The 13,373-nt window shown below is 60.5% G+C and overlaps 1 protein-coding gene across 4 annotated transcripts in view; it reads left to right on the forward strand.

Annotated features, from left to right (window-relative positions):
- CACNA2D2 (calcium voltage-gated channel auxiliary subunit alpha2delta 2) overlaps nucleotides 1–13,373 on the forward strand; it is a 136,365-nt gene that overhangs the window by 56,869 nt on the left and 66,123 nt on the right. For all 4 annotated transcript variants that reach the window (XM_066245272.1, XM_066245273.1, XM_066245274.1 and 1 more), the window contains exon 3: nucleotides 9,950–10,066. In XM_066245272.1, coding sequence (XP_066101369.1) covers nucleotides 9,950–10,066 — 117 coding nt within the window. The remainder of the gene's footprint in view (nucleotides 1–9,949; nucleotides 10,067–13,373) is intronic.

Here is a 13,373-nt window from a genome sequence, read left to right on the forward strand (position 1 = left end):
GCCCCGACGTGCTAAGATCTCATGTTTTCGCACGAGCAGCTGCCCGAGGACCCCTCATTGTGACTGGCGCTGTTAGTGGATGGCACAAAAGCCATGGCAGAGGCAGCTCAGAGCTGTGTGGGCACTGAGGGCGAGGGCTTGTGCCAGCCACAAGGCTGGTGAGAGTCTAGGCCGGGACTCAGACCCATGGCTTGTTAGCCATCCTTGCTACGAATGCCGAGGACTCGGCAGGGATGTCTCCCCTTAGGATAGAGTCTGACCCACTGGGCACCTCGGTTTCCTTGTGTGTAAGGTAAGAAGCCAGGGCAGCTGAGTCCCTCCTGGTGTCCTTGTCACAGGTCAGGGAGGGAAGTAAAGAAAAACCAGGTGGACCCCACCCCCCAGAGGAAGTTGACCTAGGTCCTAGGGCATCTCAGGCAAGATCTCAGCTTCCGGCTTCTCTGGGGTCCCCGAGGGACCTGCCCCGGCCCCTGAAGACAGCATGCAGTGCTGGGAGGGGTGGAGCGGAGCTGATCCAGGCAGGGGAGGCGGATTCTGTCCTCTGCTCTCTGGCCTTCAGAACTGTGCCTCAAGCCCAGCCTCCTGTCCATCTCACGAGGGTATTTGAGGGGGGTGAAATTCTGCCAGCTCTGGGCTGAGGGACAGGCATCTTAGATGAGATCTTGATATCAGTTGGAGCTGTGAAATGATTAGGAGTCCTCCCTGGCCCACTGAGGGTCTGCTGGGGCCTCCCACTCTGGCCCACTGAGGGTCTGCTAGGGCCTCCCACCCTGGCCCACCGAGGGTCTGCTGGGGCCTCCCACCCTGGCTCCCAGAACGGTCACTCCTGAGAGGCAAGAGAGGTGCTTACGGAGCTGGAGACAGAGGTTTAGGGGGTGAAGGGCTTAAGGAGGACAGATGGCAAGACCGTTACCAGACCCTGGGTCTCTCTCCTCGGTCTGTTGTGTGAGGGGGGGGGACTGTTTGCAGGGTCCGTGTCCAAGGCCATGCTAGGCCAAGGCTGCTCGGGATGGTGGCCTGATAGAGGTCAGGCCAGATCCGTCGGGAGGCGGAGGAACGGACGGGCACCAGGGCCCGGAACTGACAACAGGGGTCTGAGAAACCCAGGACCTCGGGCTCCTCCGCTCGTTGCCACCAGTCTCCAGCCAGGTCCTCCACCTGCCGGAGCCAGGCCTTCCACGGGGACAAGAACCGTACCTGCCTCTTAGGGTAGTTATGACGACACCTTGGGAGGTGGTGTGCCAAGCCCTGTCTGGCCACCTGGGGGGCCCTGTCCTCGCTGTCAGTGTCCATCTGCCATTGAGAGGCCGAGGAGCCCGGGCGGAGGGAAGGCAGGGCCCGCAGGCCAGGGAGGCGGCAGTAGAGAGAGAGCTGAGCCAGGGGGTGGGTGGCAAGGGGGCCCCAACGCAGCAAAAACAATCTGCTTCCCATAAACAGGAGCGCCCACACCAGCCGGCCGCCACCCGGCGACTTCTGTGAGTTGGGAAAGTGTGGGTATGTTTACTCACACTCCCCCGTGCCAGCTGGTGTGCTGGGCACAGCTTCCCTCCCAGCTGCCTCGACAGCCGGCGGCGGCGGCTCCCAGCTCAGGGGAGGGGGAGCAGGCAGGGGCCCCCAGATCGTGCCTGCAGTTCGACTCACCTCAGCCTCAAACCTTCCACTCCGGAGGCTGCCCTGGACCAGAACGACGGGACCAGGGCCCTGAGAGTCTCCGCAGCTCGTGTCCACGTGGCCGGGCCGGGACGCGGCTCCCTGTTCTCCGAGATCACCTGAGAAGACAAAGGCCAGAGCCATCTGGAGACCCTGCCTTCAGTTCAGGCAGCAGGTAGAGGTAGTCTTCCGGCACCCGCTGCGTCCCCCTTGTCCCGCTGCCATCTTGGTACGTGCTCCCACGGGGGTGTGGACAGCACCCAGGTGCCTCAGCACACCCAGGACCAGTGGCTGCGCCCATGTCCTGGGTTCTCTGCTCTGCAAACACCGCGGGTGAGCTTGGCATGGCAGCTGCAGGAGGTGCACACGTCGTCCCCACAAAGTGGACCCTTGGCTGGGAAGGAGTCTCTGTGACACTGTGCCACCCGCCACCAGGCCTGGGTCGGGCATCTGGGACTCAAGGAGGAGGAGGTTCGGGGAGAGAGCTTCATGGGCAGGCACCGTGTGGCCCACGTTAGAGCTTTAACCTGTGACCTTGGAGATGGGTCGTGGGTGACGGAGATATGGTCCTAAAACATTTGCTTTGAGGTGACAGAGAAGGGTGCACAGTACTGACCTGGGTGTCAAGGACACTAGAATGTGCCTCCGCTCAGCTCCTCAGACTCGGCCAGTTGGCATTATCACCTCTGTGGTCGGGAGACCACCCCCCGCTGTCAGATGCCTTTCTCACCTCCTGCCTGTTCCCAGAGTATCCCCTTGACTTCCGAGGGAGCCAGACCCTAGGGAAGACAGAGTCACTGACTGAGGTTCACGTAGGCACACAGCCATGGAGGTGCTGTTATCTCACGGCGGCGGCCTTGAGTTCACGGACTGTGCGGGGTGACCCTGGATAACTCCCTTAGCACCCCAGACTGCTGAGCTTGCATACTTTTTGTAGCGGAGAGCTCACTATCTGTACAGGCAAAGCTCCCAGGATTCGGGAGCCGGAAGTATGAGAAAGTTCTCCCAGTTTCCCCTGAGCTGGAATATGCCCTGCTCCTCACAGGGGCCATCAGGAACCTGGGTGAAAGGGCCTGCCACCCTTAGAGCCGGGTGGAGGCCATGACCCCTCTGGGACCGTTCTCACCAGAAACGCACAGGCCTTGGTGCTGGAGGCCTCGTTCCAAGTCGGATCTGGAGAAACGGATGGAGCCCGGGATTGGCACAGTTTTCAAGTCAGTGTAGAAGTTCACGTCGGGTTCCAGAGGGGCAGGGGCAGGCCTGACCCAGGCGTGGGCAGCGCTCTTTCGTGGCGGGTTCTGCCTTGCAGAGGTGGGGTCTGCGTGGGGGAAGTGCGGGGAGTTAGCACAGATTGGCCCTAGCTCAACTGGGAGGATTTGGTTTATTGTTTTGTGTTGGGTTTTGTGTCTTTTGAAAAACAAGAGATTGAGCCTTTTTATGACATGGATTTTACAGCGTAACGAGCCAGCGTGATTTCCCATTCTCGGCAGCAAGTGCACTTTTTACACTAATTGCATAATTAGACATAATGTACTAATTGCGGTAATGGATGACAGTCAACTAAACTTTAACTTTAAAAACAGGGAGGCGTTGCTGGGGGTGGCGGTGGGGGCTTGGCGCCCCTGTGTGTTTCGGAAGAGGAATCTGCTGGTGACAACTCCTGGCAGCCTCCTCTTGGGGACCAAAGGGCCATGGAGCCACCAGAGCCTTCTTGCCTGGGATCTAGGCCATGCCCCCTCCTCCCCTGAGGAGCCTCACCACCCTGATACCTACCTCCCTGTCCCTCAGCTTCCCTTCTGCCCCTCACAGGCCCCTGTGCTCCTGCGCTGAGCCCGTCTTCTCCTCTCCACCTCATGCCTGCCCGTTCTTCTGCCTACAGCCCCTAACCCCCTGGCCACGCCCCTGTCTGGCAGACTCCTGCCCAGCCTTTCTGACTCTGCCCAGCCTTTCCTCTGAAAACCCATCCTTATCTGTTCCTTGACCCCCCTCCCGCCCCACCCTGATAGGCAGCCCCCACTCCTGAGTGCTTACTGCACCCCTCTTCCTGCACCCGCCTCTGCTATTCGTCGTCTGAATGGACATCTCTCCCCTCTGGATGGTGAGTCCCGGGAGAGCAGGGGCAAGGTCTGGTCTATGTCTCTGCAGCCCCAGGCTCAAGAGGGCCCCAAGGGGAGCCAGCGGTACAAATGTGGAGTGCCCCAGTGGAAATGGAAAGACGCGAGGTAGGGTGGGGAAGAGATGGGACTGTTGGTGGGACACTGACCCAGGAAGGCCCACATCCCCACCTCATGCTGGGGGGTGGGCCAGGAGCCCTCCTCCCTGCTCCCACACTGTCTTCGTGTTCTCCATCGGAGCCTCTTCAGAGCCATGTTGGAATGACCTGGGTAGGCGTCTATGACCTGCTCTGAACAGAAAGTTTATTCCGTGAAATCCTTACTCAATACGAAGGTTGGTTCTTAGTAACATGACAGCTAACATCACACTGTGCAAACCCTGCTTGTGACATGACACTGTGTATAGCTGACTAACTGGAACTGGAGCCAACCCACCACAGCATGGTGGCAGCGTGGCATGGCCGTGTGGGAACCAGTGTGGCAGCTCGTGAACACCAGCGGTGATGAGGTGTGGCATCTGACCCCTGGCTGTGTGCTCTGCGGGCCCCAGGGCCCCGTGCCCGTGCCCTTGCCCTACTCAAAGTCCGCACCAGGAACCAGGGAGGGCCACAAGCCCTGCACCAGGACACTCAGCCACACAGAGTCCAGGGCCTGGGATGTCCCCTGAGTAGCTGGGTTGGGGTTTTCGTGCACCTGCTGTGGGGCCGGCGGTCCCTCAGTCTGGTCAGAAGCTGGGCTGCGGGGCTCAAGGCTGGCTGGCTGCGGGGAGAGGCCAGGAGGCACCGCCTGTCCTGGGTCTGTCCTGCGGGCTCGCAGTGCAAGAGGTCCCCAGTTCCCCGGCTGCTCGTCAACCCTACGGTCTTCGGGGGTGATTCACAGCTATGTCAGTACCCTCCATTTTCCCCTGAAGGCACGAGGCAGGGCAGCAGCTTGACAGAGCTGAAGGCAGAAGCTTTGCCCTGACTGGCTGGGGTCCCTGAACTGACCACTTTAGTCTCCTGTCACCCCACCTCTCTCCTGGCCCACCTCAGGATCCCTGAGCCACCACAAGTCCCCTGTCTTCCACCCAAGGTTTCCCTAACCCATGGCATAAGTGTACCCCATTCCAGCAAGTGACCCCGTCTCCAACCACAGACCCTGTGGCCACCGTGCAGGCCGGCCTAGGGAGGCCCCGCCCACCGTCTCTATCCCACTTGCTGCTGTCTCTCTAGAGGCTTGTTGACATAAGGACTGGACAGTTAGATCCTCAGTGATGGCTTCTTTGGAGACCAAGGACCAGACAACGAGATGTGGCTAGAGCGGCTTGGAGAACAGGAAGTCCTCCGCGAGTCAGGTCCTGGGGCTCAGCTCCCCTACCTTGCCTGTGCCCTGCCCAGCACCCTGGGCAGGGGGAGGGGTCCGGGATGCTGGCGTCCCCAGCTGAACCCCCAGCTGAGCCTGGGTCTTTGAAGAAGACAGCCAGCAGCCAGGCTCAGCCTGCATCAAATCTTTCTCGTTCCATTTTCTTTCTGATTTAATTTTCCAGAGATTAGGGCCCGTTCACCTTCGCTGCAGAGAGGAGCCTCGCATGTCTGCTTGTTTTTCGCTCCCAGGGTGGGGTGGCTGGTTAGCTGATCAGGCCGATGCCCCCAGTTCTCCCCTCGCTCCCTTCCAGAACAGCCCTCTACCTGCCCCGGGCCCCGGGCCTGCGGCATCACTCTGACTCTGCCCTTCAGACCCAGCAAACCACTAGCTCATCTCGTGTGCCCACTTTGCCAGAGACCTCACCTTCAAGCTTGGGGGTCAGTGCTGGGGACAGAACTGTAGAGGGCGAACTAAAGCGAGGATGGCGGATCAGACAGACCGGGTCAAACCAGGGCTCCGCTGTGGAACTTTCAGCTCTGGGATCCTCAGTGTCCCTGCTGCGAAATGGGCGTGGCCCGAAGGGTCCCTTCTCCGGGGTTGTAGGGTCAGTGAAGTCAAGTGTGTAAGCACCTGTCCCGGTGTGGCCAGAGCCGAGCCTCAGGGAACAGGGCTGTTCCTGTGACCCCCGTGGTCTCTCCCCCCACCTTCCCCCTCTGCCTGGGCAGGTTGGGCACTGGCTCTCTGGGACTCTGTAGAATGCCTCTTCAGTGTGACTGGGGCCTCCTGTCTCGTGGGGGCAGTCTGTGTTCCAGGCACCCCGTCTTCCTGTCAGGACTACTGAAGGCTGTGGGGACCGGCTGGCTCCGGCTGCCCTTGTGAGCGTTTAACTTGTGTTAAGACTACCTCCAGGTGTCCTCCAGGCCCACCTACCCCTTATGCGAAGCCACCCGGGGAAGCAGGAGGCTGGGCAGAGTGTCTGGGGCCCCTAAGGACCCCCTGGCGCCCACAGACCCAGGAAATCCCTAGTCCAAAGGCTGGCCAGACATGCCGCTTAACAAAACGACCAGAGCTGAGAGAGCGTGGGGTTGGGACTGGCGCCCGGGACAGAGGGCTGGGGGGTGAGGAGATGAGGAAAGAGGTGCAGTCACAGGTCTTGGTAACCGGCGAGGGGCACCCTCGTGGGGAGGAGGATGCCCAAGCGAGTGGTGGCCGTAGACCCATGATCTGGGATGGGGGAGCAGGGAGTCCCGGGATGCTAAGGTACAAACTGCCTCCTGAGCTGTCCCTCCAGGCCTCAGCCCCCCTGCTCTCCCGGCCTCGGCCCCTGTTCTGCTGTGTCTGCTGCTCTCCTCGTGTGCCCAGCTGGCTCCAGCAGCCTGTCCCCTAGCCTGCCACCCTGTACCCTCCTATTCATTGTCTCCTGTGTGCGATGCAGCCTGTCCCTTCCTCCCCATTCCGGCGGCCGGTGTGGAGCTACAGCAACCTGTAGACCTGTGGCCCCGTCCCTCTCCTCTGTCCAGCTGCCTCTGCGGAGACGGGGGCCCCCCAGGCTGCGCCGCTCTGGGAGCTGCTGGGTTTTTCCAGTTTGCTCGCGGGGCCAAGGACGCCGGCAGGCACGCGGTCCTGCTGCAGCTGCTGAGGCCCTGTACCTGGTGCGCCCTGGCCTGTCTCTTCCCTCTGGGCTGCCCCAGGGGACCAGGGCTTGAAGCTGGGACTCGGTGGGAGCCTGCCCTGGGCTCTGCCGGGCTTCCTGCTGGGCCTGCAGGTGGGAAGCACCCCCTGGATGGCATGAATGGAGAGATGACCTATATCCCCCAGGGTGGGACCATCTGCTGGACTGTCAGGTCTCCCCGAGACACGGGGTTCAGCTCAGGGCCCACTCCCTGGGACAGGGGCAATGGGAGCAGTCCAGGGGAATGTTTAGAGAGGGCTGAGGCACCCGGGATAGAAGGAAGGGGGGCAGTTGGTCCCCAGAGGCTCATTTGGGACTGGGAGACAGTCTTGGCTGGTAGCTGGACCCGCCCCTGCAGTGTTAGAATTTTACCCTCATCTCCGCAGAAACTCCTAGCCCATTTCCCCACCCTGCTCTGGGGAGGATTTGGATAGGCGGGGACAGGCAAAGGGAAGCAGGGACAGCGTGGGCGAAGGGGCAGCAGTGGGAATCAATAGGAACTAGAGGTCCAGGGACATGCAGGTGCGTCCCAGGTCAACGGGCCAGCAGAGAGATGTCACAGTGGGTCCTTGGGTAGAAGTGGGACAGGAAGAAAGCATGGCAGATGAGTCAGATTTAGGTCTAGCTGGCCCCAGAGCTCGGCTCTTGAACATGGACCTGGGCACATGCCTGGCTGAGGGTCCAGTGCGCACTGCCCTGTGCTCGGGAGAGGTGGAATGAGGCTGGCAGCTGCCATGCCCTATCAGTGTCACCCCTGTCTGGGCTCCCCATTGTCACATCCAGGCTGAGGTGTCATAGAGACAAGGACAGGATGGCTCGGGAGGGACTGCCAGGGAGACCGGGGAGGGGTCGGGTTGGAGGTGGCAGACCCCAGGAGACCGAGGCTGTCTGCTCGGAAGTGGGAGCCAGTGGTTTCGGCTCCGAAGAGTGCAGATCTAGCAGGGAGAGAGGGGAGGCAGGGAGGGTACTGTGACTCCTTCTGTGGCGTCCTGGTGATGTTAACAGTAGCAGCCGTGACGATAGCACGGGCTCCTTGCAGCCTTAGGTCGGCGTGTGAACTGGGCACAGCTGTCCTCTCATTTAATAGATCAAACAGAGGTTGAGAGATGGGGTGACTCTTGGCAGGTTCCCTGCTTTCAAGCCCTTGTGCCACCTGTTAGGGCCCTGGGATGTGACCCTACCGCCTGGAGAACTACCCCTTTTGATGGCACCAAAGCCCTAGCTCAGTCACCATGCCAGGCTGCATGGCACACCCTGGACCTGGCAGAGAGGGCTCCTGGACTTCCTGAGGAGAACTGTCAGCAGGCCACGTGGTCCAGCCTCAGATCTGAGGCTACCGCTACTATGGACAACCCCTAATAGGGGCACCTGGGAATGACCTTGACGAGGCAGAGGCACCAGACGTGGGAACTTCATCCCGTGCCCTGAGCAGCCAGGCAGCTGCGCCCCCTGCTGGCACAAGGGGGGATACACTCAGCCAAGGCTTCAGCCAGTGTGGCTGAGGCTGTATGGGCCCAGCACACCCAGGGGCGAATCCAAGGTCGGAGAAGAGTGTGTTCTTAATGCCCTAAAACCTGGACAGGAGGGTGCATGGAGGGTGGGGGACCTGGCTTGGCCACTCACAGGCGTGTGTCCTTGATCCGTCCTCCCATTTCTGAGCCTGTTTTCCCAACGGTGGGCACTGGCCTTCCCTGAATTTCCCGGTGACCCCTGGCTCTGACCCCTCCTTGACCTCTGTCTCCGTTTGGGGACCTCTGTCTGGAGGCAGGACCCAGGGAGCCTGTGAAACGGCCTGGCCTGGTGTGTCTGCTTGGGGCCTCCGCCATTCCCGGATGGATGTGCGTCCAGCCCTTGCGTCTCACCCTCTAATAGCCACTGCTCTGTGGGGAGGAGCAACTTCACCACAAATTATTTTGTTCTAAGAGAAGGACAAAAAGAAAAGAGAAGCCAGGAGGGGTGGGGGCGGGAGGAGGAGATTGCCTGAGCTGGCTTTGTGTGGTGCGTTAACCCTCAGACTGCCAGGTGCCGGGTGGGCAGGGGCTGCGGAGGGGCCCTGTCCCCACCTCCTCCCGTCAGATGCCGAGGCCTTATCTTCCCTGTCTCTGTCACTCTGCGGACCTTATCTCTCTTGCCCGTCTGTCTCTCATCAGCTGCCTCTCCCAGCTCCTTATCTCCTCTTCATCACCTCCTCTCTCTGTCTCTCCACATCCCGCCCCTTCTGCACGGCCCGGTGGCACGCACGGTGGCAGGAGCTCAGTCACGGTGCATGGACCTCCTGGGCTCACCTGGATGGACACATAGACCCGGTCAGGCTCAGATGCATACACACATGCATGCAAGAACTCCCCAGGACTCCAGCCGTGAACAAAAGCGCCCACAGATCTGCTTCTGTGACTCACGTTCGAGCCCCCAGGCTTTGCTCGTCCGGAGGCCCTCACCCACCCCACTGCACCCCCAGCACATGGGCACAGGCACAGACAGATGTGTGTGGAGCCATGACATACACTCACTCAGGCAGACGCAGGCTTACACCCCCACTTGCACGTGTGCACAGGCCTGCCTCCCGAGGAGGAAAGATTCGTTTTCTCCCCCATGTACCTCTTCTTCCCTGGCCCCTGCTTCCGTATTCTGTGCCCTTAATGACAGAGGATCCCCTGAGGGCACCCAGAGTTCCCCCAACAGCTTCTGCAAATGCCCTGGGGCAGAGCTAGCAAAAAGAGGTATGGCTGCCTGAGCCCGTGTGGAGGGCTGGCCCCGTGTGCGGTGCGTGTGGGGAGGTGTGGTGTGTGTTTATCGGCTCCGCTCCCCCACCCCCCGCCCTGCCTCCTGTCCAGCCCACTGGCCCCCCTCTGCTGCTCTCAGGCACTCTGAGCTAGTCAGGGGGTTGCTGCTTATGGGCGGTGGAGGAGGCACCCAGACCTCCCAGGAAGACAGTGACAACCCCATCCTACCAACCACAGCCAATGCCAGCTGTGGGGCCGATGACCATGTCCTTCCTCCAAGTCCATGAGAGCACCTGGCGCAGTTCCCAGACCTCGATGCTCTGTTCCAGTGACCACAGCCAGGGTCAGGGCGGGGGTGAGGACTGGCCTGTGCCCCAAGAACATGGGGGGCCGTGGCATGGGCGTGTGTAACCACGTGGCCTCACCCCAGCTCTGCTCTCTTCCAGATCTACAAGGACAACCGGAATCTGTTTGAGGTGCAGGAGAATGAGCCTCAAAAGTTGGTGGAGAAGGTGGCCGGGGACATCGAGAGCCTGCTGGACAGGAAGGTGCAGGCCCTGAAGGTAGGTGCGAACGTGAGGGTGGCGGGAGGGCCGGCCGAGCGGCCTTGCACCGCGAGGGTGACGTCCCCACCTGCTGAGGACACATGGCTCTCCCGGCCCTCCCAATTCTGCCTGGGCCACCGTTCGCCGCGCAGTGCCTGCGTGGACTGTGGCAGCAGCTGTGGAAGGGGCAGGACGGTTTTATCTGGAGTAGGCTGCTTGAGGGGTGACCTGGGGTTGGGGGCCCTGTGTGGAGATGATGGTAGGTCCCAGGCAGGGTCCCCCCCCTCCCTCCCATTGGGCCTCCCGTCCCTCTGCCTTGTCTGTAAGCGTGGCCTGGGTGGCTCTGATGGGGAGGGAGGTGAAGGGCCCTGCAGGCCCCACAGCGAAAGCTGTGGCCGCGTGGCTAGGTGTCAGAGCCTCTGCTCTGCCTATGACTTTGAGTGCTCCTCTGCCTCCCTCTGGGTCCTGGGTCTCGGTCTCCCCCCATACTCAGAAAGGTCGCGCCCGTCAGCTCCAGGGCACAGCGGTTCTGGGAGGTACAAAGCTGGCCCAGCCCTGCCCCTCTGTCCACCCGGCTCAGCAGCTGTTGAGGGCCCTCTGGGGCTGCAGAGTGCTCTGGGCAGGCTATGCAGCCAATGAGGGGGGGGTCCAAGCGGCCCCCAGACCAGAGGCACAACTGCAACTGCCCCCCCCCCCCGTGTCAAAGACGAGTCCAGTCAAGAGGAAGTGCTGACACACGACAGTGGGCACGAACTTGAAGACGTTGTACTAAGTGACAGGAGCCAGTCACGAAAGGCGACCTGTCGTGTGATCCCATCTCTGTGAAATGTCCAGAATGGGCAACTTCCTGGTCACAGAAAGTATGTTAGTGATTGCCTAGGGCTGGGAGGGAGGGGGTAAGGAGCGTCTATTAATGACTATAGGGGTTTTTTTTGGGGGGGGGTGATTAACATATTCTAAACTTAGAGTGTGGTTATGGTCGCACAACTCTGAATATACTAAGAAAAAACCCACTTGTATACTTTATGTGGATAAATGTTATGGTATGCGAATTATCTCTCAATAAAGCTATTTAGAAACAACCACAACGCATGAGCCAGCCCGCATGAGCCATGCCCAGGCTCAGACCAGGGTCCTGCCACGGTCAAGTCAGAGCGGCCACCCAGCTTAGAGCCCCACCACATCCAGGACCCCCTTCCTAGGAGCTGGGCCCCGCTGTCCACCTGGGGTCCCCCGCCTGCCCTGTGTGACCCTGGATCATGGAATAGGCAGAGGCTGGCGTCCTGGGCAGGGCCTCCTGCCCCCTGTGGACCCAGAGGACCCAGATCTGAGCCCAGCTCAGCCTCACCCTCAGGATCTCCTAGTCACAGGTCACAGACAGTTGGAGAAATGAACTGTCATGAAGAGGAGGCAGAGACCAGCTTCCAGCTGGGGCAACAGTCTCCATGGGTCCTGCAATGTCCCCCTGGTTGTAAGAAACATCTGCTTGGCACCCCGGCCAGCACCTTATGTCCCACCTCCAGGTCTGTCCTGGCCTGTGCACCCCCTGGACGCTCCCCCCTCCTTCCTCTCGTCTCTGTCCCTTCGTCTCTCCCTCTTCCCTTTATGCCAGGCCTGCATTTGCCCCTGCCTCCTTGCTTTGCTGCCCCGCGGCCCAGTTCCCAAAGTGCAGGCCGTGAGCCCTGAACTTGTGTCGAAACCAGTCAGTGTTGGAAGGAGCACCCTTCAGGTCTTTAGGCCTGGTACCCACCCTGGCTTGAGGACCAGGCACCTCAGCGGAGAGTGCTGAGCGGTGGCAATGACAGGTGCCCGGCCTGCCCTCTGCACGTGGAGCCCAGGACCCAGCGGCTGCCCACCCACTCCGAGCACCGCAGGGCCGGAGTCCCTCCCAGACTCCTCTCCCAGTCCGGGAGGCACGGTCAACCCTGACAGCTTGGGAACAGGGGAGCCCAAGGCCCAGGGTCCTGTTCCCAACGCTGTCCCTGCACCATAGGCTGAACGCTGCCCCAAGAGGCAGGGCCGGTGTCAGTCTCCGTTCCATCCTCTCCACGACCTCTGCAGCCCAGCCCACGGCCTGGGTATACAGTGGGCACTAAATACAAATTATTCTCCACGGAAGAATGATAGGAACAGATACTCACTGATCGAAAGAATGATCGGAACTCTCACCACGTGCTGAGCCTGCCACATGGCATTCCCACAGCAACCTGTGAAGGACGCCCACTTCCCAGAGGGGACGCTGAGACTCAGAGGGGACATGCGTTGGACTGGGATATGGCAGGGCCAGGATCTGAATCCAGGTCACTAGGACCCTAAGCCAGGCCCTCAACTCCCCACATTATTCCCGGGGTGAGCACGGATCCCCAGCCCTCCCTTGCCAGCCCCCTCATGGCCAGTGAGGTCTCCCTGCTGCTGCAGCGCCCCCTAGCTCCTGTCCCCATCCTCAGAGGGAGGGTACCACCATCCTCCCGTCTTGGTCTTAATTGTTCCGTATGAGCTTTGGTCTTAATTATGTTTTAAATTTGCTTTTAATCAAGGTCCGGCCCTTTTCTCCTTCTCCACATTTGTTTGCAGCCTGGATGCATATGAAGGGAGGGATGTTGGGGGTCTGGGCCGCCCACCCCCACTCCATTGTTCCTCTCTCCCTGGACCCCATCCAGTAATCCAATTTAAATCCTCTTGCTCTGGTCTGGAATTTTAATTTGGGTCTTGCAAAGAGGGAACTGAGCAATGCAGGACAGGAGTTCATTGTCTCATCTAATCAGGGACAATCAGATGTTTGTAACGAGCTTCTCCGAGCTGCGCAAAGGCTGGTTTATGGGGCCAAGAGTCAGGCAGGAGCCGGCCAGGTCAAGGGCTTTGCAGCACAGGCAACCAGCAGCCCCAGGTCCGGGAAACCCACTGGGGCCTCCGCTTCGGAGACATGGAGGGGATTTCTCAAGGAGCATCCGCACCCGGGAGATTGGTCCTTTGAGCCAAGTCCCATGCTGTTGAGTCCCAGGAAGGGGAGGGAGGTGCCTACATTTCTTATAGCAGATTGGAGGCAGAGTTGGACCCAAATCAGGCTCTCCTGTCCTTCCAGTTGGGGCCTTGACACCCAGTCCCTCTTTCAGAAAGGTCTCCACTTCACGGCTGCAGTGCTTTGTTCACTCCCTAAAGTCCTGCTGCGCCTCTCATTCCAGTCCCATCCCTGGTCCTAGTGTCCCCCTCTGTGACTAACGTAGGGACGCGAGACCATCCCTGCCCCGTGCCTGGGAACTCACGGCTCCGGGAGACCATCCCTGCCCCGTGCCTGGGAACTCACGACTCCGGGAGACCACCCCTG

Source organism: Saccopteryx bilineata, chromosome 10, assembly GCF_036850765.1.
Source record: "Saccopteryx bilineata isolate mSacBil1 chromosome 10, mSacBil1_pri_phased_curated, whole genome shotgun sequence".
Taxonomy (NCBI): domain Eukaryota; kingdom Metazoa; phylum Chordata; class Mammalia; order Chiroptera; family Emballonuridae; genus Saccopteryx; species Saccopteryx bilineata.